The sequence below is a fragment of the Hippopotamus amphibius genome, chromosome 3 (genome assembly GCF_030028045.1).
Source record: "Hippopotamus amphibius kiboko isolate mHipAmp2 chromosome 3, mHipAmp2.hap2, whole genome shotgun sequence".
Lineage (NCBI taxonomy): Eukaryota > Metazoa > Chordata > Mammalia > Artiodactyla > Hippopotamidae > Hippopotamus > Hippopotamus amphibius.
Genome location: NC_080188.1, coordinates 29,990,120 through 30,017,801, shown reverse-complemented (window position 1 = coordinate 30,017,801; position 27,682 = coordinate 29,990,120). Strand labels below are relative to the sequence as shown.

The window sequence follows — 27,682 nt, the reverse complement described above, 5'->3', positions numbered from 1 at the left end:
CGTTCTCATTTTCATGGTCACTAACCAATTGAACACTGAAACTATGGGACAAACTTCTATATTTTAAAAAATTATTTCATAAAGGAAATTGTTTGCTTTATTAATTAAACAGAATTAAACAGTAATTTATTGGATATGTTTAATGTGCCAGATACTCTTATGCTGTATCATAAAAGTGCTAAGAATAGGAAAAAATAGTCCCTGCCTTTAATAAGTATAAAATATCATGGTATAACCTGACTTTTCTCCTAGATTCCCTAGACAAATTAATTTGAACAGAATACCTCATTTTCTTGAATAAATTATCATGTGTAAAATCTGAAATCATTACAGCACTACATTTCACTATTAGTTATTAGATGCCTTCTTTAACCACTTTTTCCATGATTTTTAAATTTTGACTTTTCTGGTAATACTGACATTAATCATTTTAAAGGTTGTTTATATTTTGAATCTTTAAATTCTGTAGAACACTAGGTGTTCAGGAATGGAGATACACACATACACACTTACGTGTGTGTGAACGTACATCTTTGATAAGAATAGATAGCCTGTCAGAAGGAGTTGAGAAGAACTGGAGACTAGGAGAATCCATTTGAAGCCTATTTATAATTCTTTAAAAATCGAGTTCTTATGACATTGACCAAGAGACTAGTCTTTCACCTAGGAGAAAGATTTGGGTTGGATATAATGATGTAGAGCCTAGTTATAGGCCTGTAAACAGTATTTGAAGTCGTGGATTGAATGACGTTGCTTGAGGTAAATATATAGAGTAAGGAGAGAAAAATTAGAAAGATGGAACGTGGGCCATGCCAAGAGGTGGACAAAAGAGGAGTCTGCTTTAGAGACTTTCACAAGGGCAGCATTTTCTGGAGAACTGAATGAAAGCCTTTGACAGAAGGACAGACCTTAGGCTTCTGTTTCCAAGATCAGGCATCAATACCTTTTTTTTTTTTTAATTTATTTATTTATTGGCTGCATTGGGTCTTGTTGTGGTACGTGTGCTTCTCATTGCGGTGACTTCTCGTTGTGGAATACATGGCGCATGAGCTTAGTTGCTGCTTGGCATGTGGGATCTTCCCCAACCAGGGTTCAAATCCGTGTCCCCTGCACTGGCAGGCAGATTCCCAACCACTGCGCCACCAGGGAAGCCCATCAGTACTTTTTAATAGAGAAAAGCCTTAATTAAATGACTTGCTGACCTCCTACTTAAAGAACTGATATACAAAGAAAAGTTATTTCTGCAGATGAAAAGGATGTTTCATGCCAGAGGAGTAAACATGATTTAAAACAGGGGAAATTGCTTGGAAAATTCAGGATTCTGTAAATAAGTTATTTGGGCCATAATGAAGGTGAGGTGTAGTACAAGTGGTATAATTTGTGTCTAGAGGAGGAAATAGGGCCCAATATTTCATCCTAAACAGTTTGGTTTTTATTTTTTACATAGCGAGAAGCCAGTGAAAGGGGATTTGGGTGGTTTTGTGGTCTGAAAAGAAAATCTCTCAGGTGCAAAATTTTGAAAAATGACCAGACTGGAGATTAAAAGGATAGCAGTAGAAGTAAGGATAGAGAGGAAAGCATGCATATGAGTGCTGAGTAGATAAAGTCAGTAGGACTTGGTGTCAGGCACAGGTGTCCAAACAGCTAGGGATCATGAGTGGGGAAGGTTTTAGGAAGAGGGGAGTTAAGAGTTTGAACCTGTTGAGTCTGATGATAAACCCATTCATGATAATAACAGAAGAGTATGAGTTTGATGCTGTGAGTGAAGAGAGGTGTTATTAGTCCTTGAGTGCTGAAATAATAATGACGCAAGTAATGTTAGTCTTAGAGTAGTAGGCAAGGGTGAGTCTGAGTGGCAAGAGTGTGGAGGCATAGAGAATACATTTTTGCAGTTACCTAGATGCAGGGTAATTTACATCTGTACCAGGTTGGTGGTTCTGGATGCTTCCTTGGTGAAATAAACAGCAAATCCTGTGACAGATTAGTTTGGGAGCTGGTGCTAGGAAGAGAAGAGACCAAATTGATATGATTTCTAACTAAGGAGATAAGCATACATGGGACAAAGGGGAAGGACAGGTGGCTTAGGAAGAAAGAGGGATAAATTCATTTTCAAATATTGTGAGTTTCAGTTACTGATGGGACAATCAGGTAGAAATGTCCTGAAATCCAGCGGTCATATGAGACTTGGTCTTACATAAAATGTTTGAGTTGGGGAGGGAGATTTAGGAGTAAATAAGTTTGTTAATGCTGATAAGTTTGTAAAGGTTAATAGATTACGATCAAAAGAACTTTTGTGATGCCCATTGTTTGAAGACTGATTAGCAGAAGAGATAGAAATGGTCAGTAAGGTAAGAAGGTAAGTTTTGTACTATGGGAATGAAAACGTGAGTTTTAAGAAGAGGTAGAGACAGTGAGGAAAGACAAACTTAATACAGATGTTGGTGATTTTTAGAAGAGCAATTTCTGTAGAGGTGTGAGGGCAAAAGCCACAGTGCATAAAGGTAAGGGAGGTGAACGTATGGAAACTAGAGCACGTAATGAAAAGAAAGGAGGACTGTGCTCCTAAAAAGAGTAGCGTGAAAAACCCTTTATGTGTTTGAGATGAAAAGACCTGAACAAATTTAAAAGTATAAAGTAAGGACCCAGAGAACATGTGTGGATGTTAAAGAATGAATAACTGTGGTGTGGCCCTGGTCCTAGAGAAGGAAGATAGGAAAGACTATTCAAGGTAGAGGTAGAAGTAATAGCTTTGGAATAGGAAGCGAAACCTTTCTTTGAAATTAGAGCGAAGAATGAGAAGGAAGGACAAATAAAAATGGAGGAATATGGAGTTGCTTGTATCAGAAGATCTGTTTTCTTTATTAAGGACAAAGTGAGATCACCTCCTAAAGAAACTCTGCTTTTATGGATGAAACAAAATGTCCCTGAGGACCTCTGTTGGAGAAAATAACGATTGTAAACTTATACAATTGCTATAATCTTACTTTATGTGATATATCGTTCATTATGGTAAATCACAAATAAGTCGTATTTTTCTTATTTTAGCAAAAAATCAGTTAGAGTTTTGTTGTCATATGCTTCGAGGAACAATAGACCCAAAGGAGCCATCTACTTATGAATATGTGAAATTTATAGGAAATTTCAAATCTTTAAACAGTGGTAAGTTAAAATGCTTCTCTTGCAGTGTATTTTCACTTGGTATTCTTTTAAGCTCTTAAAGACATAGATGTTTGAATCTCAGTAAAAACTAGATTGTACTGGAGTAACTGATGATACTTATTTCCTTATTGTTTTAGTATCCACTTCAGCACACAATGGTTTTGAAGGAACAATACAACGCACACACAGGCCTTCTTATGAAGATAGAGTTTGTTTTGTAGCTACTGTCAGATTAGCTACACCTCAGTTCATCAAGGTATGTTTTTAATTTTATTTCCCAAAGGGGTTTCACTTCATATTATGAGAACTGTCTGTGTAATTTTTTTGTTGTTTCCTGATACTTCCTGTAAGCATTGAGGTAGTTGTGGCCATGAGTAATTAAATATACACAGTCATGATTTTTTTGAAGCAAATAACGAGTTATCAAGGTACTGCTTAATTTATATAACTAATTTTTAACTATATAGCCTTTGTAGTTAACTGGTGGTTATGTATCATCATTGTCCCTGCTTTTGTATAAAATTTTAAGATGGTTTTTTTGTATAGTTCACAACTACATTAAAGGGGAAAAGCCAAAAATCTAGGTAAATTTAAAAGATTGGTTTTGAAATTTTCTTTTAAATTTTCAAGTGGCTTTTTACTGCCTTTAATTTACCTTTTCAGTTTTGAAATTCAGTTAAATAATTTATTTTTATATCCCTGGCCCAGGTAGCAGATGATTAGTAGGGAAGTGGGAAAATGTATGACTTCAGTCACTGGAAAGTGGCTGGAAATAAGCCAGGCTGAGATTTTAAATTTAGGGAAACACCATACTATAGGACAAAGTATTGAATTAGCAGTTAGAGCGGGGGTCCCCAGCCCCAGAGCTGCAGACCAGTACCCATCCGTGCGGCCTTTTAGGAACTGGGCCACACAGCAGGAGGTGAGCGGCTGGCCAAGAGAGCCTTTGTCTGCCACTCCCCGTTGCTTGCATTACTGCCTGAACCGTTCCCCACCCCGAGTCCTTGGAAAAATTGTCTTCCGTGAAACCGGTCCCTAGTGCCTAAAAGGTTGGGGACTGCTGAGTTAGAGGATCTTAAACCAGTCTCGCTCAGCTTGTTTTGGTCTTAGGAACTAATAGCAGTGGCTAACGTGTTTATTGACTGCTTACCACATGCTGTATACTTTATATGCATTATCTCATTTAATTTTTAAAAATGCTGATATGATCGCCATTTTATATGTAAGGAAACTGTGGTATTAAGGAAGTTACTTGCCCAAAGTCACAGCTGTTAAGCAGTGGAACTGAGATTGATTCTAATTCCTTTTCTCTCAAAGCCCAAACTCTTAATTACTACATTTTGCTACAGAAGGTCATTCAAGGACACAGAAGCAGGTTGGAATACATTGTTGAGTAGGACTAGAGTCTAGGATTACTGTGTGTGGAGGGGGGAGTAGGGATGGTGAGAGATGATGTTAGAAAAGTAAGCAGATGCCAGCAATGACATGTGCTTCTTTCTTTGTTTCTCCTTGCTGAAGAGCTTAGATTTTATCCTAACGGGATGAGCACCCATTACAGTTTTTAAGCAGGGAGGTTACATAATCATATTTAAGTATTTATAAGGTAATTGTGGCCAGAATAAAAGATGAGTTGAAGGACAGGGAGACTTGTGTGGGGAGACACATTGGCAGTAGTGTGAGCCAGTGATGGCAAGGGGTCTAGAGTCTAAACTAAGACCCTGAAGATGGATGGGATCGAGTAGATTTTTTAAAAACTTAGAAGGTGAAATTGAAAGGATTTAGCAGTGGCCATTTAAGTGGTGAAAGATAAAAATGAGTGTATCCTGAGTGTCAGATTTCTGGACTTAATGACACAACACAGGTATGCCTCCATTAATGAGATGGGACATGGTGCAACTGGGTTTGAGGAGTAAAGCAGTTAGTTTATTTTAGGACATACTGAGTTTGTGATGTGCAGGAACATCCAGACAGAAATATAGAACTCTAATTCAGGAGAGAAACCTGAATTCAGAATTAGGGTTTGTAGGCATGTGAATGAATAGAGAAATGTGTCAAGTGAGAAATACTCCCCCAGAAGCTTGCATCTATTTATTGTCACATACTTTCGTACTACAAAATAAAAAAGTATTAAAAAAAAGTGTTTAGAGAAAAGTTAGCTAAAAATGACTTTACAGCTAATGAGATTTAGGACTCTGCTAGGGACACAGAAAGTATTTCTAAATTTTAATTATTAATTTATTTGTAGGAAATGTGTACTGTTGAAGAACCTAATGAAGAGTTTACATCTAGACATAGTTTAGAATGGAAGTTTCTATTTCTGGATCATAGGTAATTCCCATTTTTAAATTCTATAAAAAGATAATAATCATACTTCTTAAAATTAATGGATTTCAAGGGCAAACTTTTATTTAAAAAATAAAAGTTCCTCCCCAAATTTATTTCTAGTTGGCTATTTTTTATTATGGAAAAAGTCGTAATATTATTTTATATGTAATTTAGGGCACCACCCATAATAGGATATTTGCCATTTGAAGTTCTGGGAACATCAGGCTATGATTACTATCATGTGGATGACCTAGAAAATTTGGCAAAATGTCACGAGCACTGTAAGTAGATTTTAATATTTCTGGTGATGTTAATTTTCTAATCTGTAAATAACTATCATATTAAGAGAAGGTGGTGAAATACAGACTTATAACCATTTTTGTATTTTTGAAATATATTGGAAACTTTTTCTTTGTGTATATAACTAATTTCAATAGGAATCCTAGATCAAGTCTAAATTAAACTTCTTCCCTTTTACATCATTTCAGTCTATAGTAGTAAGTACAGTTTTATAATATGGCATCTAATAAACCTTGCTTTGAAGTGTATTAGTTCTACATCTACAGTAAGAGAAGTAGATTCCTTTGAAAATTGTAATAGTATGTCAAAATATTAGAATATTATTTCATAAATTTTGATTTCTAGGCCCAGGAGGTAGAGACACATTTAAAGAATCTCTTTTAGAAAACTCTTAGTGAATGCTTTGTTAATATTACCTGCAATTGTTATATTAGTGGAAGGAACATTATCATCATATTTTGCCCTGTTCTACACAATTTATGTACATCATCTCCATTATTCATCGTGACAGTTGTGGAAAGTAGAAAGTTGTCTCCGCAAGTAAACTGAGACACAGAAAGGCTAACTAATTACTTACAATCCCATAACTCATCGGTGGCAGAGACAGGATTAGAGTCTAGACTTACCCTTTTACCACCTGCTGTTCATTCTTTGTTTCAGAAGTTTGTTTTTAATAGGTTTTATTTGCTTCTCTTATCCTCCTCCTCAAATCCTTCCCTCTTGAGTGTCCTCTAAATTAGATATTTACGATACTTTCATAATGTCTTAGGCTAGTCTCGTAAACCTCTCTATGAAAATAAAGCATGTTGTATGATATCAACTATGTGGAAGATTTTCAAAGTAAAGTCACTTCATAAAAGAAACTTTCTTTACTTCACATGATAATGGGCACTAAGCTCCATGATGTATGAGAAAGATCTGACACCTCTATTAACTAGCTGGATAATTTTGGACAAGCAATTTCAAGTATCTAATTTCAAAATCAAGTAGACCTTGGTTTCCTCATTAATAGAGAGAGAGTGAGAGCGAGCAAGTGATTCTTGTCCATCGTTTTCTAAGGTTTGTTGCACTGAATGCCAGTCTATTAAGAATGAATTTTATGGTCAAGGAAAACTAGGTAAGAGTTCACAATCAGTCCCCATCTTCCCACCACCAGAAACTTGACATACATTAGCATACTCAAGGCTTTGAGAAGACCTGTTTAACAAATTTTCCCAAGTTAATTTAACCACAAAACCCATTTTTTGCTTCATATCATTAAAAGGCTTGTGAACTTACAATCCGCAGAGAGTGTTTTGGGAAATACTGTATTATCCGTTACTTTAAATGGTTAAGTTTTTCTTGTTTTGGTTTTAAGTTAAGGTTTAGAATTAAATGCCTCAAAGATGCTGTAGTTGTGGGGGTGGGGGGTGGGGGTGGAGATCATGTGCGATTACTTATTGCTGTTACCCTCAGTATATCTTAGCAGGAGAAAGTCAGTATGTGAATAATTTATTCTTGAGTATTTGGAAATTTATTGTGTACGAAAAGTATCTAAGATCAGTAATAATTGGCTGTAAGTTGGGCACTGTGGAAGATATGCTAATTGTTATCTTTACAGAATAGCAGTTTCTTATAATTGATATACTATATGTTATTGAAAAGCCAGAAGAAGAATTATATATATAGATATAAATGTAGATGCTACCTTTAGGTAAAATATGAATGAAAACGTATTTTTTTCTTCTTAGTAATGCAGTACGGAAAAGGCAAATCATGTTACTATAGGTTCCTGACCAAAGGACAACAGTGGATTTGGCTTCAGACTCATTATTATATCACTTATCATCAGTGGAATTCAAGGCCAGAGTTTATTGTTTGTACTCACACTGTAGTAAGGTAATAATTCTTTTATAGAATTTCTGAATATAGAAATATCCTTAATGATTCTGGAACGTATTTTATGTATAACTTATTAATGAAATACAAAGTGATTTTTTTCCCCCATTTTGGATATATATTTTCAATTGATTATTAAATTTACTTATGGGCATTATATAGAAATGCAGTACAGATATATAGAGGTATATAATTCTTGACATAAATTTTATGGTTTAGAGTGGATGCTGTGTATATATCACAGTCAGTCATGTAAAAGGAGAACTGGAGTAGATAAAGCATACTCTTCCTTTATTTAATTCCCCTTAATTTAAGTTCTGTGTGGTTATGGATCATTTACAGTAGCACATAAAACTTTTGAGATACATAGAAAAAATGAGATTTGAATTAAGATATACACTATATATATATATATGTTTTAGGTTTTTGTGGTACATAGAAAATAGTCTGGAATTTGTGATGAGCAAGTAAGACACATAACAAACACTGAGTGGTTGCACCTCTGCAGTATTTTAAATGAATGATCAAACTCTGAAATTCTATTTTTTTCCATTTGTAGTTATGCGGAAGTTAGGGCTGAAAGACGACGAGAACTTGGCATTGAAGAGTCTTTTCCGGAGACAGCTGCTGACAAAGTATGTATGTTACAGCTTTGTTTTTACTTACATTTATTTCTTCCCAATGAAAGACAAGACTCAATATTTTACAGGAAAATTGTTTTTCAAATATTTCATTCCCTTACTTGTGATAAAGTTATAACTATACTGTTTATTTTTATATTAATATTTTAAAACCTCATGTGCTTCTAAAAAAGATTTGAAGGGGCCTGCTATTTAGTGATAATCATACAAGAGACATGTATCAGCTTAGATTTAAACTAACATTCATTACAATGTGCTAGGCTCCAGCTAGGTTTTTTTTTTTATAAATTTATTTTATTTATTTATTGGCTGTGTTGGGTCTTCGTTGCTGCACATGGGCTTTGTCTAGTTGCTGTGAGCGGGGGCTACTCTTCATTGTGGTGTGCAGGCTCCTCATTGTAGTGGCTTCTCTTGTTGTGGAGCACGGGCCCTAGGTGCGTGGGCTTCAATAGTTGTGGCACATGGCCTCAGTAGTTGTGGCTCACGGGCTCCAGAGCGCAGGCTCAATAGTTGTGGCGCACGGGCCTAGTTGCTCCGTGGCATGTGGAATCTTCCCAGGGCAGGGCTTGAACCCTTGTCCCCTGCATTGGCAGCTGGATTCTCCACCACTGCGCCACCTAGGAAGTCCTCCAGCCAGGTTTTTATATGAATTACGAAATGTCATTTATTTCTCAGACATCCTTATCTGAGTAAGTGTTATCACCAGTTTGAAAATATTAAAACTGAGCTTAAAGATTCATGGCTGGGAAGTTATAGTCAGATTTTGAACTCTGGTTTCTCTTTTCATTATATCAGGTAGAAGTGCAGTATATTAACTACCTACTGCTGTGTAGCAAAACTTAATGATGTAAAATAACACAAATATTATCTCATAGTTTCTGTGAGTCAAGAATCCAGACACAGTTTAGCTGGGCCCTCTGCTTCAGGACTGTGCATTCAAGGTTTCAGCCTGGAGTCTCTCACGAGGCTGTAATCAGGGTCTCACTGAGGGCCACAGTCATCTCAAGGTTCAACCTAGGCAGAATCTGTTTCCATGCTCACTTAGTGGTTGTTGGAAGGATTGGATTCCTAATGGGCAGTTAAACTGAGGGCCTTGGTTCTTTGCTGGCTGATGGCCAGAGGCAATCCTCAGTTCCTTTCTAGGTGGCCCTTTCTGTCAGAGCAAGTGTGCAAAGAGATCTAGAGAGAGAAAAATCTAGCAAGATGAAAGTTAGTCTTTTGTAACCTAATCACAGAAGTGATATCCCATCACTTCTCTTTATTGCGTTCATTGGAAGTAAATCATTAGATCCAGCCTACAGTAAAGGGGAAAGATTATACAAGGTTGTGAATACCTGAAGGTACACATCATTATAAGCCATATCAGAAGTTGCCTACAGCAAGTATTTTTGATCTGTTAAAAAAAAAGTGGAATGAAATGAGTCAAGAATCTATGTAAAAAATGAGTTAAGATAGGCAGCATACCAGGAGACAGAATGGGTGGGATGTCATTTGGTCATTCAACAAACTTTATTAAGTACCTTCCATGCACAGTGAAGGAAACCATCAACAAAATGGAAAGGAAACCTACTGAATGGGAGAAGATATTTGCAACTGCTGTATCCAATAAGGGGTTAATATCCAAAATATATAGAGAACTCATACAACTCAGTAACAAAAAAGCAATCCAATTAAAAAATGGGCAGACAACCTGAATAGACGTTCTCCCAACAGACACATGAAAGGATGCTCAACATCTTTCTAATCATCAAATTAGAAATGCAGATCAAAACCACAACAAGGTGTCTCCTTCTCCCTGTCAGAATGGCTGTTATCAAAAAGACAACAAGCATTGGCGAGGATGTGGAGAAAAGAGAACCCTCATTCACTGTTGGTGGGATTGTAAGTTGGTGCAGCCACTATGGAAAACAGTATGGAGGTTCCTCAAAAAATTAAAAATAGTGTGATCTATCAGTTTCACTTCTGAGTATTTACCTGGAGAAAACAAAAACAGTCGAAAATATTTATGCACCCATATGTCACTGCAGGATTATTTACAATAACCAAGATACAGAAACAACCTAAGGAAAAATGTGCTACATATATACAATGGAATACTATTCAGCCATAAAAGATGAAATCTTGCTATTATCCAGCAATATGGCTGGATCTTGAGGGCATTATACTAAGTGAAATGTCAGAGAAAGACGACTGATCTCACTTATATATAGAATTTAAGAAACAAAATAAACAAACGAAACAGACTCATAGATACAGAGAACAAACTGATGGTTGCCAGAGTGGGGTAGGGGGTTGTGGGATGGGGCAAAATAGGTGAATGGGATTAAGAGGTACAAAATTCCAGCTGTAAAATAAGTCACAGGAATGTAATATACACCATAAGGAATATGGCCAATAAAGCTGTAATAACATTGTATGGGTATAGATGGGTACCAGACTTACCAGGATATTAATTTTGTAATGTATTTAAATGCTCAGTAGCTGTGTTGTATACTTGAAACTAACAATATTGTGCATCCACCATACTTCAATTAAAAAAAAAAAAAAGTCTTCCATGTGCCAGGAAGTACTGGACATGGCTCTAGCTGCTGCTCTCGTGGGTGCCACATAAAAGAATTTTTCCAAAGAAAAACTCTTTCTGCTTAGGGGTGGAAGATCCAGTATGTTTTTAGTGAAAGAAATTTTCTGAGAAAAGTGCTTAAATCTAGGGTTCCTTGAAATAAGGACCGTTATAGAAACCAAAGTAATACATAAAGGGATTGCTCTCCTTACTTTTTTATTTTCCCTTATGCCCATGTCCAGTCCTAGGAAATTCAACTAGCCCTACTTCCAAAATATACTCCAACTGTGTCTACTTTCTCAGCACATTAATGTTACCACCATAGTCTTCACAAGTTTAGGGAAGAGGTCCACTTGAGATACATTTTTCAGGAACTTCCATGTGTGGATGGTTTTAGTCAGGAATCTGTGTTCACCAAGGGAATGAGTGTAGAGAGAAGATGACTAGGGACTAAGCACTGGGGCACTCCAGCATTAAGAAGTGAAGGGGTCAAGGAAGAACCAATCACAGGAGACCAAGGAGAAATATCCACTGAGGTAGGAATAAAACCAGGAAACTACATTGTCCTAGAAGCCAAGAAAAGAAAGCGTGTCAGTGAGGCGTGAACAATCAGCTTTGTCCGGTTCTGCTGAAATACAGTAAATTAGATGAATACTGAGAATTGAGCTTTGAGTTCAACAACATGTATTCATTGATCAGTAAGAACAGACCAAGTGAAATAGTAATAAGAGGGAAAGCCTGATTAGAGCGGGTTTAGAAGAGAATTTTCTAGGACAAAGGGAATTAGAGATGGTGAGTAGGAAAGGGTTTTACTACAAAGAGGAGAGAGATCTGGCAATAGTAGGAAGAACTGGGCTAAGAATAAGCTTTTGCTTTTTGAGGTGGGAGAAATAATATTATGTTTGTATACTGATGACAGTGGTCTGAAGGAGAGAAAAATTTGTGATAGGAGAGAGTAGTAGATAGAGGAGCAGGTGATTCAGCTATAGAAGGGGTTGGCAAACTATGGCTGTTAGGCTGGATCTGGCCCTCTGCCTTGGTTTGTAACACCTTCAAGCTACAGATGTATTTTTCACGTTTTCAAGTGATAGAAACAAACAAACAAAAAAGAATGTTTTGCGACACATAAAAATTAGATCATCAGATTCCACAGCCACACTCAATCATTTATATGTTGCATATGACTGTTTTTGTACTACAACAGTTGAATAGTTGTGACAGAGACTGTGTGGCCCCCAGAGCCTAAAATATTGACTCTCTAACCCTTACAGAAAAGTGTGCTGATCCCTGAAGTACAATAACATGAACAAAGGTAGAATATGTGAGTGTGTATGCTGATAGGGAGGTTGATATAGTAGTGGAGCTTTGGCATTTCTCTACAGTGAAATAGGAAATGGAGTTGAGGGCTTGAAAAGAGAGGGAAAAGTGTTGAATGGTTTTCTAGGAGAGTGAGAAAGTGAATGGACAAGGGAATTTTAGTCTGTTTGACAGGCAGCATTAAGGCCTTATTGAGGTTCTTGTTCATTTATTTAAGGAGAGAACAGTAGTCACCATGTTGTGTTTCTTCAGCCATGTTCAGCTCTGTAGGAACAGAAGTGCAATAGGTTAAAAGTTGGGTTTCCCCAGCATTGGGATTTTCCCAAGGGAGTATGGTGAAGGGAGATGGGGCAAGGGAGTTGATGTTACACTCAAGGGTGTGGTTGTGATGATTAACGTGATTTTAAGCTGGGTAGAGAGGGGAGAGAAGATGAATTGAGAGAGTGATTATGAAAATGTGGTAGAATCAGCGTATTTTAGGTTCTACGAAAGGATTATTGGAGTTGGGATACTAAAGGGAGTGGGGAGGAAATAGGGGGAATGGTGGGCAAAGAGTAGGATGTTTGAAATTGAGGTTATGGAAGGTTTATTCTTATTGGTTATGACGAGGTTTATACTTACTGGTTAAAAGTGAGGACAAGTGGAAGTCAAGGTCTTCATCAAGGAAGAGAGAAGTCATGGTGTCAAATATGTGAATGTTGATAACCTACAAATTAAGAATCAGTGAGGGCAACAGCTGACATCATACCCAGCAGAGAAAAGCTAAAAGCATTTCCTTTAAGATCAGGAACAAGATGAGGATGTCCACTCTTGCCACTTTTATTCAACATGGTTTTGGAAGACCTAGTCACAGCAATCACAGAGGAAAAAGAAATAAAAGGAATCCAAATTGGAAAAGAAGAAGTAAAACTGTCACTGTTTGTAAATGAGATGATACTATACATAGAATATCCTAAAGATGCTTCCAAAAAACTACTAGAGCTCATCAATGAATTTGGTAAAGTTGCAGGATACAAAATTAATACAGAAATCTGTTGCATTTCTGTACACTAACAGTGAAAGACCAGAAAGAGAAATCAAGGAATCCCACTTACTATTGCATCAAAAAGAATAAAATACCTAGAAATAGACCTACCTAAGGAGGAAAAAGGCTTATACTCCAAAAACTGTAAGACACTGATGAAAGAATCAAAGATGATACCATCTTCTTGGATTTGATGAATCAGTATTGTCAAAATGACTATTACTACCCAAGGTAATCTACAGATTGCAATGCAGTCCCTGTCAAATTACCAATGGCATTTTTTGCAGATCTAGAACAAAAAAAATCTTAAAATTTGTATGGAAGCACAACCCAGAATAGCCAAAGCAATCTTGAGGCAAAAAACAGAGCTGGAAGAATCAGGCTTCCTGACTAAGCTACAGTCATCAAAACAGTATGGTACTGGCACAAAGACAGACTTACACTTCAGTGGAACAGGATAGAAAGCCCAGAAATAAACCCACTTACCTGTGGTCAGTTAATCTATGACAGAGGAGGCAAGAATATACAATGGAAAAAAAGAGTTTCTTCAATAAGTGGTGCTGGAGAAACTGGACAGCCACATGTGAAAAAATGAGATTAGAACATTCTCTACAACATACCTGAAAATAAACTCAAAATGGATTAAAGATCTAAATGTAAGACCGGATACTATAAGACTCTTAGAGGAAAACATAGGCAAACACTCTCTGACATCATTCACAGCAGTATCTTTTTGGATCCACTTCTAGGGTAATGAAAATGAAAACAAAAATAAGCAAATGGTACCTAATTAAACTTAAAAGCTTTTGCACAGCAAACGAAACCATAAACAAAATGAAAAGGAGGCCCACAGAATGGGAGAAAATATTTGCAAATGATGCGACAAACAAGGGATAAATCTCCAAAATGTACAAATAGCTCATGTAGCTCAATACCAAAGAAACAGCTCAACCAAAAAATGGGCAGAAGATCAAATAAACATTTCTCCAAAGAGGACATACAGATGGCCAATAGGCATGAGAAGATGCTCAATATTGCTAATTATTGGAGAAATGCAAATAAAAACTACAGTGAGGTATTACCTCACACCAGTCAGAATGGCCATCATCAAAAAGTCTACAAACAATAAATGCTGGAGTACGTGTGGAGAAAAGGGAACCCTCCTACACTTTTGGTGGGAATGTAAATTGGTACAACCACGATGGAGAACAGTGTGGAGGTTCCTTAAAAAACTAAAAATAGAGCTATCATAACATCCAGCAATCCTACTCCTGGGCATGTATCTAAAGAAAACCATAATTCAACAAGATACATGTACCCCATTGTTCATTGCAGCACTATTTACAATAGCCAAGACATGAAAGCAACCTAAATGTCCATCTACAAAGGAATGGATAAAGATGTGGTATATATATATATATATATATATATATATATATATATATATATATATATATAAAATGCAATATTACTTAGCCATTAAAAAAAGAATGAAATAATGCCATTTGCAACAACATGGATGGACCTACAGATTATCATAGTAAATGAAGTAAGTCAGACAGAAAGGCAAATATTGTATGATATCTGCTTATGTCTGGAATCTAAAAAATGATACAAATGAACTTACTTATAAAACAGAAACAGACACAGACTTAGAGAACAGACTTGTGGTTACCAAAGGGGAAAGGTGGACAGGAGGGATAAATCAGGGTGTTGGGATTAACAAATGCAGACTACTATATATAAAATAGATAATCAACAAGGACCTACTGTATAGTACAGGGAACTCTATCCAATACTCTGTAATAACCTATATGGGAAAAGAATCTGAAAAAGGATAGATACTTGTATATGTATAACTGAATCACTTTGCTGTACAGCAGAAATTAATACAATATTGTAAATCAACTATACTCCAGTATAAAATTTAAAAAAATCATTGAGGGCAGTACTGAGCCAGGAGCAGAAACTTTAATTCAGCTACTTAGGAGTAACCACAAGGTCAGTAGATGACTGCAGCAAGGAGAGAGAGTGAGTTATGTGGTGTGATAATGTGGGGTTCATAGCTGTGAGTTCTGGGAAAGGAGGAAGGGAAAATAAAATGTTGGGGCAAGAGCAGTAGGAGAACTTTTGCTCCACCTCCAGAGCAGAGGTCTGTGGGTTGAGAGAAGGGAAACACCCACTGCTTAAGAGAACTACAAGGAAAGTGGTACCCTCTGGGGAGCTCTGGGTTTTAGTTAGAGGAAGCTAGTGAAGGAATGTTCAGAGGTGAGGTTGAGAACATAGATTTTGCTGATTATGGACATTGAAGGAAGGCAGAAGGGTTTCAGGAGCTGGGAGACAGTGAGAGATGGAGATAAAACAGAGGATGTGAAGAGCGATTAGAGTGCAGGGGAGGAGGCATTGTGTCACATCACCCTTTACTTTTTCTTTTGTGGTGTGAATGACTGTGAAATCATATTATATATGTATATATATAAACATATGTCTCACTTCTATGTAGCTTCTTTGGGATAGGGAAGAACAGGGAATTGTTCCTTAATTCACTGCTGCATATGGAGGGCCTTTGATGGACCCTCTCTTTGACATTTCCCTCCATTATAATGAGGAAAGAGAAGATGGGTATGTTCATATACCTGATATATTAATAGGTAGAGTTACATATTTGGTAGTGGCAAGTATTCTCATCTATTTAAGACAAAGCTATCAGTTGAGAGAGAGGGAGAAAGAGGTTTAAGAGCAATGGGAATAATTGTGAAGAGCAGGAAAGTGAGCCCACTAGAAAACTTAATGTTTCTGCTTAGTGTTGAGTATCCTTTTTAGGTTGGTGATCATTTTAGATTGACTATAATTGTCTCCAAAGGAACAAGAGAGCTGGAAGGCTAGGTAGGACAGAGAAGTGTGGTTTACAGTCAGATTTTAATCTGTGCTTTTAGAGGCGCAACAGTGTGTGGTAATTACAAGGAGTAGAGATTGAATGGAGTAGAGGAAAAAGTTTATTGGAGATGAGAAGTTACTAGAAAGCTGAGAGGCCAGGACAGGATATTGGATGAATCATCCATATGTATATTCAGTTTTTTTGGCTTTTTTTTTTGATGTGGTGAAATATATGTAACAAAATTTACCATCTTAACCAATTTTAAGTGGTATTTAGTACATTCACACTGTTGTGCAGGCATTGCCACTATCCATCACCAAAATTTTTCATCTTTCCAAACTGAAATTCCATACCCATTAAACAGTAACGCCCTGTTCCCTCCTCCCTCCAGCCCCTGGCAGCCACCAATCTACTTCTGGCTCTATGAATTTGATTCTTGTAGGTACCTTGTGTAAGTGGAATCATATAGTATTTGTCTTATGTGATTGACTTATTTCACTTGGCATAATGTCCTCCAGGTTCATCCATATTGTAGCATGTATCAGGATTCCTTTTTTTTTTTTTTTTTTGGCAAGAAATATCACTTTCTCTTTATTTTTTTTTATTTTTTTATTTTTTTTATTATTTTTTTGGGGGTACACCAAGTTCAATCAACTGTTTTTATACACATATCCCCGTATTCCCTCCCTTCCTTGACTCCCCCCCCCCATCGAGTCCCCCCCACCCTCCCCACCCCAGTCCTCTAAGGCATCTCCCATCCTCGAGTTGGACTCCCTTTGTTATACAACAACTTCCCATTTTAAAGGCTGAATAATATTCTGTTGTATGTATATACCATATTTTGTTTATTCATTCATCCATCAATGGCCACTTGAGTTGCATCCATCTTTTGGCTATTGTGATTAATGCTGCTATGAACATGGCTGTGTTTGAGTACCTGTTTTCAATTCTTTTGAGGATATACCCAGAAATTAAATTGCTGGATCGTATGGTAATTCTATATTTAATTTTTTGAGGAGCTGTTATACTGTTTTCCATAGTAGCTTATACTATTTTATTTTATACATTCTTGTTGGCACCGCACAAGGGTTCCAATTTCTTCATACCCTCACCAACACTGGTTATTTTCTGTCTTTTGATAATAGCCATCTTGATGGATGCAACGTGGTATTTCCTGGCTTTGACTTGTATTTCCCTAATGATTAGTGATATTAAGCATCTTTTCACTTGTTTATTGGCCACTTATATATCTTCTTTGGAGAAATGTCTATAAGACTTTTGCCCATTAAAAAAATTTTTTTTGTGGTGAGTTTTTTTTTTTTTTTGGTCTTTTGTGTTTGTTTTTTGTTGTTTTGTTTTTGGTGTTGAGTGGTAAGAGCTGTTTATATATTCTGGGTATTAATTCCTTATCAAATAAATGACTTAAAAATGTTTTTTCCCATTCTGTGGTACCTTTCCACTTTGTTTATAGTGTCCTTTGATACACTTCTGTTGCCTGTGCTTTTAGTGTCATATCCAAGAAACCACTGTCTAGTTGAATGTTATAAAGCTTTTCTCCTTTTTTTCCTAAAAGTTTTATAGTTTTAGTTCTTATCTTTAGATCTTTGATCCATTTTGAGTTATCTTTTCTGTATGGTATAAGGTAAGAATCCAACTTCATTCTTGTGCATCTGTTGTTTCTTTAAATAGAAAATGAAACCAAAACTTTCTGGCTATAAAATTTTTTTTTTCATCTCTCTACCTAATATTACACAGGTACCCTTGCCTTGTTATGGGTAAAAACTGAGGGAAGGAGGAATTAGCAAGCAGTATTGCTAATTTGGGATCTCTGAACTGAACCACAAGAAAACATTTATTTTACTCTTGTCCCCTTAGAGCCAAGATTCTGGGTCTGATAACCGTATAAATACAGTCAGTCTCAAGGAAGCATTGGAAAGGTTTGATCACAGCCCAACCCCTTCTGCTTCCTCCCGGAGTTCAAGAAAATCATCTCATACTGCAGTCTCAGACCCTTCCTGTGAGTACCCTAGCTTGAAAGCAGACTTCCTTTAAAGAGAGTCCTTCTAAATTGTTTGTGTTACTGATTTCTGAGATCTTAGAAAAAAATGTTTTCCCTATTATACAGCTATTTCCTTTCTTTTTTTTTTAACTAGTTCAAATTTTTATGACTAGGTAGTATTACATCATGTGAATATACAATAATTTGTTATTACTAGCTAATAGATATTTAGATTGCTTCTAATTTTTTGGCAATTATGAACAAGTTACTTATAAACATTTACATATAGTTCTTTCTGTGGACATACATTTTCATTTCTCTTAAGTAACTATCTAGAAGTACAATTGCTGGGTAGTATAAGTATATGGTTAACTTTGAAAGAAGTATTAAAGTGTTTTCCAAAGAGGCTCTACCATTCAGCCTAACCACCAGCAGTGTGTGAGAGTTCCAGTCACTCCACTTCTCATATGGCACTTGGCTATTGTCAGGTTTTTTCTTTTTTCTTGCTTTTCCTTTTTTTTTTTAATCTTAGCTTTTCTAGTAGGTGTGTAGTGGGATTTTATTGTGCTTTAAATTTGTATTTCTCTGATTTTAAATGATGTTTACCATCTTTTTGTGTACTTATCTGCCATTGTTACCTTCTCTTTGGTGAAGTGTCTATTTAAAAAATTGAGTTGTTTCTTCTTTTGAACTGAAAGAATTCTTTATGTATTTTGGAGCTATTTCTTTTTTTTAAAAGAAATATTTTTTACTGTGGTAAGAACACTTAAAATGAGATCTACCCTGTTAAAATTTTAAGTGTACAATATATTGTTGTTGACTATAGGTATGATGATGTACTGCAGATCTCTAAGAGCTTATTCATTGTGCTTATGCGAAACTGTATGCTAATTAATAATCCCCCCGCCAGCCGTTGGCAGTCACCATTGTGCTCTTTGATTTGATGAATTTGACTGCTTCAAACACCTCATATAATGGAGGCATTTAGTACTTGTCTTTTTCTGTCATTGGCTTATTTCACTTAGCATAGTGGCCTCAAGATTCATCCATGTCACATATTGCAGAATGTCCTTCTTTTTTCAGGTTGAATAGTAGTATGTCATTATATGTATACACCACATTTTGTTAATCCACTCATCTGTCAATAGACATTAGATTGTTTCCATACCTTGGCTACTATGAATAGTACTACAGTGAAGATTGGAATGCTAACATCTCTTCAGGATGCTGATTTCAATTCTTTTGGATAAATACCCAGCAGTGGGATTGCTAGATCATATATGGTAGTTCTAATTTTAATTTTTGTGAGAAACATCCATACTGTTTCTACAGTCTGCAGCATTTCCCGTCCCCCCCAACAGTGTGCAAGGGTTCCAGTTTCTCCACATTCTCACCAACACTTGTCTTTAGATTTTTTTTTTGAACAGTTTATAAGCTGTTTTTTTTTTTTTTATTGAAGTATAGTTGATTTACAATGTGTTTTTTTTTTTTGATAATAGCCATCCTGGCAGGTAGAAGTGGTTGTTTTGATTTGCATTTCCCTGGTAATTAGTGACATTGAGTATTATTTCATATATTGGCTGGCCATCTCTATATCTTTTTTGGATAAATATCTATTCAAGTCCTTAGACCATTTTTTAATTGAGTTATTGGGTTTTTTTACTGTTGAGTTATAGGAGTAGTAACCATTTTTATATCTGAAGTTTTCCTATTTCAGGTATTTTTTTTGTCCTTAAAAAAGAAGTAATTAAAATGAATCTTCTTATTGTCATAGATGTCACTTTTGTTGAATAATTTAGAAAAATAAAAACCACTTTTATTCACTGAAATGCATTTTGCGATTGATCTTTGAAAATTGTATTTTATAAAGTACTAATGCTCTTCTGTTTTTGTTGAACAACCTTAGCTACACCAACAAAGATCCCAACGGATACTAGCACTCCTCCCAGACAGCATATACCAGCTCATGAAAAGATGGCACAAAGGAGGTCATCATTTAGCAGTCAGGTAAACTCTTCAGATAGTATCCTTCTGAGTAAAGATTTATTAAAGGGGGAAAATATCATCTAAATCTTCAGAAAATCATTTATTCACTATCCCTTTCTGTGAAACTCTAAATAGTTGTTGATTTATAACACTTACTCAAGATCTCAATTTTTTTGTGAAGTAGTTGTCAAACCAGTAACTTTATTTTTCAGGTAAAATGTTAGACTTTTTTTCGATTATGGAAAACTGATAATATAGAGCCATTTTATATCTAATTTCAAATACCAGTCACTTTAAGTAAAGTCCAGCCGCCTTTTATTGAGAGCCCATGCAAGGTAATGTGGCAGATGCCTTGAAAGACAAAAAGATAAATAGGGAATAGGCATTACCGTTTTAGAGGGGGAGACATGCCTGTACTCAGCTAAAAAAAGTACGAGGCTTATTGTAATTCACTGATAAAGATGCCATGGTGATATTTCTGGTGGAAGTACTCAGGTATGGGAATGATTGTCACACCAGTGTTACTTTTTATTTTGCTTCTAGTCCATAAATTCCCAGTCTGTTGGTCAGTCATTAACACAGCCAGTGATGTCTCAAGCTGCAAATTTACCAGTTCCACAAGGCATGTCCCAGGTATTTTGCTTGTTTGTTTCAGTTAAGTATTTTAAAATTAAAAATTGTTTTTAAGCTACTAGAGATTTTTAAAAATACATCCTTACAGATGCAGTAACTCTCAACTGTGGGCTTTTAGAAAATCTGGGGATTTTTTTGATTGTCAGTGAGTGATATTCGGTACCGCTGGCCCTTTAGTTGGCAAGGACCAGGGGTGCTAATAGTCTTCTAGGTTGTGTGACAGTTTTGTACAACAAAATACTATCCTGGTTAATCCCTATTGAGAAACACTGAACAGAAAGATACTAAAGAGGAAATGTTCATTTTGTTCTTCCTATGGATATTGGAAGAATTGAGTAATTTTATTCATATGTTCATTCATTGTTTACATATAGGACATTTATTGAGTTACTTGTATTATCAGATATTGCAGGTGCTGGCAGTACGAATATATGTATACTAAGAGACTTACATCTAGAGGGACTAACAGATAACTACAATACAGTGTTATAGTATATGCTCAGAGTCTAAAGGCTTGATATATGAGCGCTTTAGGTGGACCCTTAATGCAGCCTGAGGAAGTGAGAGAGAACTTTCTGGAAGAATTGTTACTTGGGCTGAGTCCCAAAGGAGGCTTAAATATAAAAACTAGCAAGACAAAGAAGAGGTATTACAGAAGTGACACTTTTGATTATAACTTCACAACTTGTAATTTATGACTGTATTCATTCAGTGCCTCAGACACGTTAAAAATACTACTAAGTTGTGCTAAAAAGAATCCAAAATTTTAAGGTGTTAAAGATATCTTAACCGTATCTTAATTTCAGATGATAGTTAACAGTAGGTAAAAACAATGTTTTTTAAAAATACCTTTATCATATGTAATTATTTAAATTGTGTATATATGATTATAGCTTTTATATATTATGACACTTGTACAGATATATTGACAATGCTATAAATTACCTAAATGTCATAATCTTGACTTTTAGCAACATATAATTGTGTAAGGTATTTATAATGGCACTATAGTATTAAATAGTATTTGGAATTGTGGTAGTTTTTATCAGCATTGAGTCCTCAAAAGCTTTTTATTATGAAGGGTAACAGAAAATATTTGTAAATATTTGTAAATATTTGACATATTTTCAATATTAGTAGTTCATTGATGTCAAGATACTGAATAAGCATTTCTTAACATTGTAAAGGAATATTTTCATGAAATAAATAGTATCTACTATGTCAAAAATGTTAATAAGTATTCAAATCTCATATTTCATTCAGTGATAAAGCTAAGCACTTTGCTTCTTAATTCTGTGATTTTATTTCGCATTATTCTGCTTTCTGTGTTTATTTTTATTTTCTTACTGGTATTTAATAGAAATCCTTTAAGTGGTAACAATGTCATGTTTACCTAAAGGTATAAAGAACTTTAGTTAGGTTAAAATATATTTGTATGACATAAATATAAAATTTCAAATAAAAAATTAAAGCATGAGGGTATTAAATTTGTAATATTTTCTCACACCTAGTGTAATCTAATGTATGATTTGATCTGGTTATTGTCAACTTCAGAAGTCAGAGTTGTATACTTTGAAAAGTAATATTCAGTGTTCTCAATACAGACTTTTGAAGATAGAGTAAAAAAGCTTTTGGAGGGCATTTCTCACTTCTACATGCATTGTAGGAGACTATTTTAAGATTAAGACAGATTTCCAATAAAGGGAAATTCTTTCCGCTCTTATACTTCATTCTGTGCTGAATATTCCTGGATGTAAATAAATGGTGAATCACCAAATGTGGCTGAGTTTCAAGCAACAGTAAATAGAAGCTACCTATAACTTAGGTGAAACAGAGAAATAAGTAAGATTGAAGACATTACTTACTCTGTAAGTAGAATAACTACGCTTTCATTTACGTATACATGCATTTATTTATAATCACTTAGCCTTTAAAAGGCTAGGTTTTGTACTTGTCTGAGAACAGTTTCAGTTGAAAATATTATGGTTGGTTATCTGTCAGATTTTTATAACTTTCTAATGACGTACACAAAGAGGACGTTCTGGGGATGACAGAATTGGATGTGAATAACCCTAGGTGCAGGCTACTTCTTCATTTGTTAAAGAGTAGAAATGAGGTTCAGTAACTTGTTGGAGCAAGTGGCAGCACCACAACAGAAACCTAGGTCTTCTAAAGCTAGTGTTATTAATTCATCTTGTAATCAGTTAAGATCTAGTCAGAAGCTAGACCAGAAGTTTGAACAGGGATAGTATAAAAAATTACTGGTAACAGGGATTAACTACTGAAAGCAGTTAACAGAATTCAAAAGAATACACGGAAAACAGGTGTAGAAAATAGCCACTAAATGTAAGTGAGAGAGAGAGTAGCCAAGGGGGAGCAACTTGGAAGACCCCCTCGACCCTCCTAAACTCCTGCTCCTCCAGGCCAGGCTGAGACTCCGATCCCATTAGGGCAGGTGTGGCTGTAGCCACTGCATGATATACACATTTACTGGGGTGCCACACACTAGCACTGGAGAGCAAGAAGCCACTTGCTGGGGTACCAGTAAAGTTTGCTGAGGAGCTGCCCACTAGGATGCCAGTGAGACTTCTTGGAAAGCCACCTGCTGGAGTGTGATGACACTCACTAGGATGCTACCCGTTGGCATAAGAACAGGAAGGATAAAGCACCAGAACCAGAAAGATAAGCACCTCCCTTTTCAGTATCCCTGCAGCATCATCACTGACATGACTGCTTGTGCCTGCTGACTAAGGACATATATTTATAGGGTCCAGCTCCAGTGTCACAAAGCTGAGCAAAGATAGGTGAATTAGGAGTTGAGAGAACAATGAAATAATAACGGGCATAACATTCTTAGCTCATGATGTATTGCTTATGTTTCACATTTTACAACTACCAGAAGTGATTGTAAAATGTGTTACACTTTTTCCATCCACAATACTTAAGTTTCAGTTCTCAGCTCAGTTAGGAGCCATGCAGCATCTGAAAGACCAGTTGGAGCAGCGGACTCGGATGATAGAAGCAAATATTCATCGTCAACAAGAAGAACTAAGAAAAATTCAAGAACAGCTTCAAATGGTCCATGGTCAAGGGCTGCAGGTAAGTTATTATATTTGAATACAAACAAAGCATGCTATTTGCATTTTGGCTTCTTAAGAAATTGACTTTTCTTAATTAAAAGTGAGATACAAAAGATACATTTCATCAGTTTAGTTCAATAAATACTCATTGATTATCTACTCAATATGATTGCATTTACAGTCTCTCAAGATAACTCATTCCTGAGTGTTTCCATCAGCATCCTGTTTCTCCAGATTAGAATCATCTTTTAGCAGTCTAATTTTTAGTAAGCTTAAATCCACAATATCAGAATAATACTTTACATAGACTTTTAGGTACATGTAGGTACAGAATTTATAAATCAATCATCAATCATTTTTTAAATATGCTGGTAGGTATGATTCAAATTAGTCTTATGTGGTCTACCAACAAGGCCACTCTAAAGTTGTGTCTATCCGAGGAGACTAGGACTTTGGTAAAAGAGAAACTTTAAGTGAAAACTACTTCTGTCTAATGCCATCAATGATAAATGATGGGTGATGCAGAGCTGCCAGTCCACAGACCTTTGAGTAGCTTCTGAGTTAGGGTAACACTAGCTGATATAATAGTCCCGGCATGGAAAATGTCAAACAATTGGAGGTTTTGAAATTTATAACACTTTTTCTGACGATTAGAAACATGATGGGGTTAGGGAGACTGGAAGAATGAAAATGAGTATCATGTTTTATTCAGAAATTATTTATGGCTCATTGTTGATTCAGAATGACTTAGTCTTCTGGTTACTTGCTTCTTAAAGTTAATTTTTAGCTTTTTTTTTTTTTTTAATGTTCTCATTCTTTTTAATTTAAAAAGATCGTTTTAATGTAATCTTTATTTTTAAAGATGTTTTTACAACAGTCAGCCCCTGGATTGAATTTTGGTTCTGTTCAGCTTTCTTCTGGAAATTCATCTAATATTCAGCAGCTTGCACCTATAAATGTGCAAAGCCAGGTTGTTCAGACTAACCAGCTTCAAAGTGGAATGAATACTGGACACATCAGCACAACTCAGCATATGATACAACAGCAGACTTTACAAAGTACATCAAGTCAGGTAACGTTATCAAGTACAGTGGGCCATGGAGGGTTCAGTGATTGAAATGTATGGTGTTGCTAAAACAAAAATAAAGCTTCATCTTGAACAATACCAGATTTAAAACTTTAATAGTAATAATTAGAAACTATAGTATTGAGAATGATAATTAAAATATTTTGAGCAAAATTGTTCTTAAATTGTTGAATGTTGAATGCTTAAAACGAACTTACAGACTACTTCCGTGTGTTAAAAAAATTTTGACTTGCAAGAGTCTGGCCAGGACATATGTTACTGTATGTGAAGAATGTATTGTTGGGGCAGTGACTTAATCAGCATTCTAGGAAATTTTGGTAATTGGTATGCATCTGTGATTATAAATCTCAAGACTTCAAATGAAATGTATAAAAATGTATAATGTCAGTCACTTACTTTGAGTGTTTGAAAGAAATTCTTTGTGTATATTTCATATCATCCCTGTTGAGAGATCATGCTCCTTTTCAGAAGTAATAGCTTACCTTCCAGCAAGATGTTGAAGGCTAATTCATTCTCAGTTACTACACATTATTCCTTTGTGGTTAGACTTCTCTCGGGGTAATATGTTCTGCCACTTGTTTTTCTGTCATGTCAGCTGTTGTTAGAATGATGAGTAGTAGAATCATACTTCTTGAATAAATTTCTTTCAGGTAATCTATCTGTAAAATCTTCTCTTTTCTAGCAGAATCAACAGAATTTGCTAGGCGGGCACAGTCAACAAACATCTCTTCCCGGTCAGACACAGAGCACTCTTTCAGCCCCACTGTATAACACTATGGTGATTTCTCAGCCGACGGCCGGAAGCATGGTCCAGATTCCATCTAGTTTGCCACAAAACAGCTCTCAGAGTGCTGCAGTAACTACATTCACTCAGGACAGACAGATAAGGTAGTGGTCATATTTCATTAGTCATTCCAAAGGTGTCAATTGTTTGATTGAAAAACAATACTTTGATTTTTAAAACTGTGATTTTAATTTGTGGCTCCCTCTTGAATTTGAAATAAAAACACAGAATGTATCCATTGTTTAGACTTTATAATAAAGGAGTAACAACAGATTTTGTTCCCTGTTCAGAAATGTGCTAACAGATATTGTAGAATCCAAATTCTACAGCACATTGTTATGCAAGTTGTATAATAGGTTTTGTCTGTATCACTGTAAAACTTTTATCATTTCAGTACAGATGCTGATGAGTTGTCAATGTAGTAATAATGGTTAGGGTGTATGCTACCGTAGTTTATACATGTTATGGAGTAAAAGTAGCTTACCTTTCCTGAGTTTTGTTAAGTACTTCACTTAAATGCTCAAAGTATATTATCTCATTTAATTCTTATTTTTAAAAGAAATATGTGTTAGGGTCTTTTATTTCCCAGGTAAGAATAAAGTGAGTTTATTCTTAATAAAGCTGTTAAGGGAATGAAGAAGGGGATCTGAATTCAAGCCTGAGTGTCTGATTTCAAAGCTCAAGTGCTTAAACATATATTACACTAAAGTTTTGTGGGCAATTCTAGAAAAACTGCCATCTATGACTTATTTTAGTCATCCAAATAGCTGACTTAGAAACAAATATTTTGAAGAAATACCCTTTTCGAATATTAGGAAGATGTCTTTCAACAACTACAGGATTTCTGTAGCCTTAATTGTATTTTAAATATGCTTTATTTTTTACTTATTTTAGTGCAGTTTAAGTAGGCTGCTGCTTTTATAATAAAATCTTGCTGTTGTATTTAGACTCTGTAATAGATTTTATTCAAGTCCTATTAATAATTTCCAAAGAGTAAAGAAGCTGCCGGAATGCAGAAGCAATAAGTACAGAGAGAAACTCATTGCTTCTCTTTGGAACTCAGATCTTTCAAGTTAAAAAGTCCAGCTTTTAGCTTTGACTTCTGAAGGGAAGTATTATGAATATGTGCCATAGAAATCTAGGGAACTAGTTTTAAAGCCCAAGAGAAAGTCCATTAATGCAGAATGTTGACATGCATTTTGCAGGACACAATTTAGCAGTTATTTATAGACAAATATTTTTTGAAGGGGGAAAAGCATACTTCAGCAAACATTTGAGTGCCTGCTTAGACGAGTATGGCGCATTCTTTATCCCAGGACTAGTCAAAGCCATAGAATAGTAAATAAAACAGTATTATTTGATGTGATAAGTACTTACTAGGTCTTTAGAAATGAGGAAGTGAGCAGTTTTGTGGGATGAGGCAAGCAGGTGAAGAGAGGAGTGTGGTCAGGGAAAGCTTCAGGGAGGGAGGAGATACTTGGCCTGAGTTTTAAAGAGCTCGGCTTTGGATATCCCTGTGGCAGGGAGTCCGGGAGAGTGTTCTAGGCAGAGGGGGGAGTGTATACAGAGCCACAGAAGTTAAGCCAGAGTAGATTGCAGAATGTCTTTTGGTGCCAGAGAGGGATGAGGTATTCTCATAGTTTACCAGTGGGCAGTTGAGCAATTCAGATACTGATTTCTTCTAAGATTACAGAGAAATTAGTGCCTAGCACTTCTGTGGTTAAGTCACTTTGTAATGTTATTTGTTTCTTTGTTCTTTCTTTATATGTAAATTTTTTATTATATATGTTATTGCATTAAATAATACATTTGGAGGACTTCCCTGGTGGCACAGTGGTTAAGAATCCACCTGCCAGTGCAGGGGACATGGGTTCGATCCCTGGGCTGGGAAGATCCCACATGCTGCGGAGCAACTAAGCCCGTGTACCACCACTACTGAGCCTATGCTCTAGAGCCCGTGAGCCACAACTGTTGAGTCTGCATGCTGCAACTACTGAAGCTGGTGTGCCTAGAGCCCTTGCTCTGCAACAA

At 35.9% G+C, this 27,682-nt stretch overlaps 1 protein-coding gene across 9 annotated transcripts in view; it reads left to right on the top strand.

Annotated features, from left to right (window-relative positions):
• Positions 1–27,682, top strand: part of CLOCK (clock circadian regulator) — a 131,486-nt gene that overhangs the window by 90,310 nt on the left and 13,494 nt on the right. For 7 of the 9 annotated variants that reach the window (XM_057726667.1, XM_057726666.1, XM_057726671.1 and 4 more), the window contains 12 exons: positions 3,046–3,159; positions 3,297–3,415; positions 5,405–5,487; positions 5,659–5,765; positions 7,515–7,662; positions 8,222–8,297; positions 17,958–18,099; positions 19,988–20,088; positions 20,611–20,700; positions 23,647–23,799; positions 24,643–24,852; positions 25,550–25,755. In XM_057726667.1, the coding sequence (XP_057582650.1) occupies positions 3,046–3,159; positions 3,297–3,415; positions 5,405–5,487; positions 5,659–5,765; positions 7,515–7,662; positions 8,222–8,297; positions 17,958–18,099; positions 19,988–20,088; positions 20,611–20,700; positions 23,647–23,799; positions 24,643–24,852; positions 25,550–25,755 (1,549 nt within the window). The remainder of the gene's footprint in view (positions 1–3,045; positions 3,160–3,296; positions 3,416–5,404; positions 5,488–5,658; positions 5,766–7,514; positions 7,663–8,221; positions 8,298–17,957; positions 18,100–19,987; positions 20,089–20,610; positions 20,701–23,646; positions 23,800–24,642; positions 24,853–25,549; positions 25,756–27,682) is intronic. The other 2 variants (XM_057726670.1, XM_057726672.1) reach the window with 2 other exon arrangements.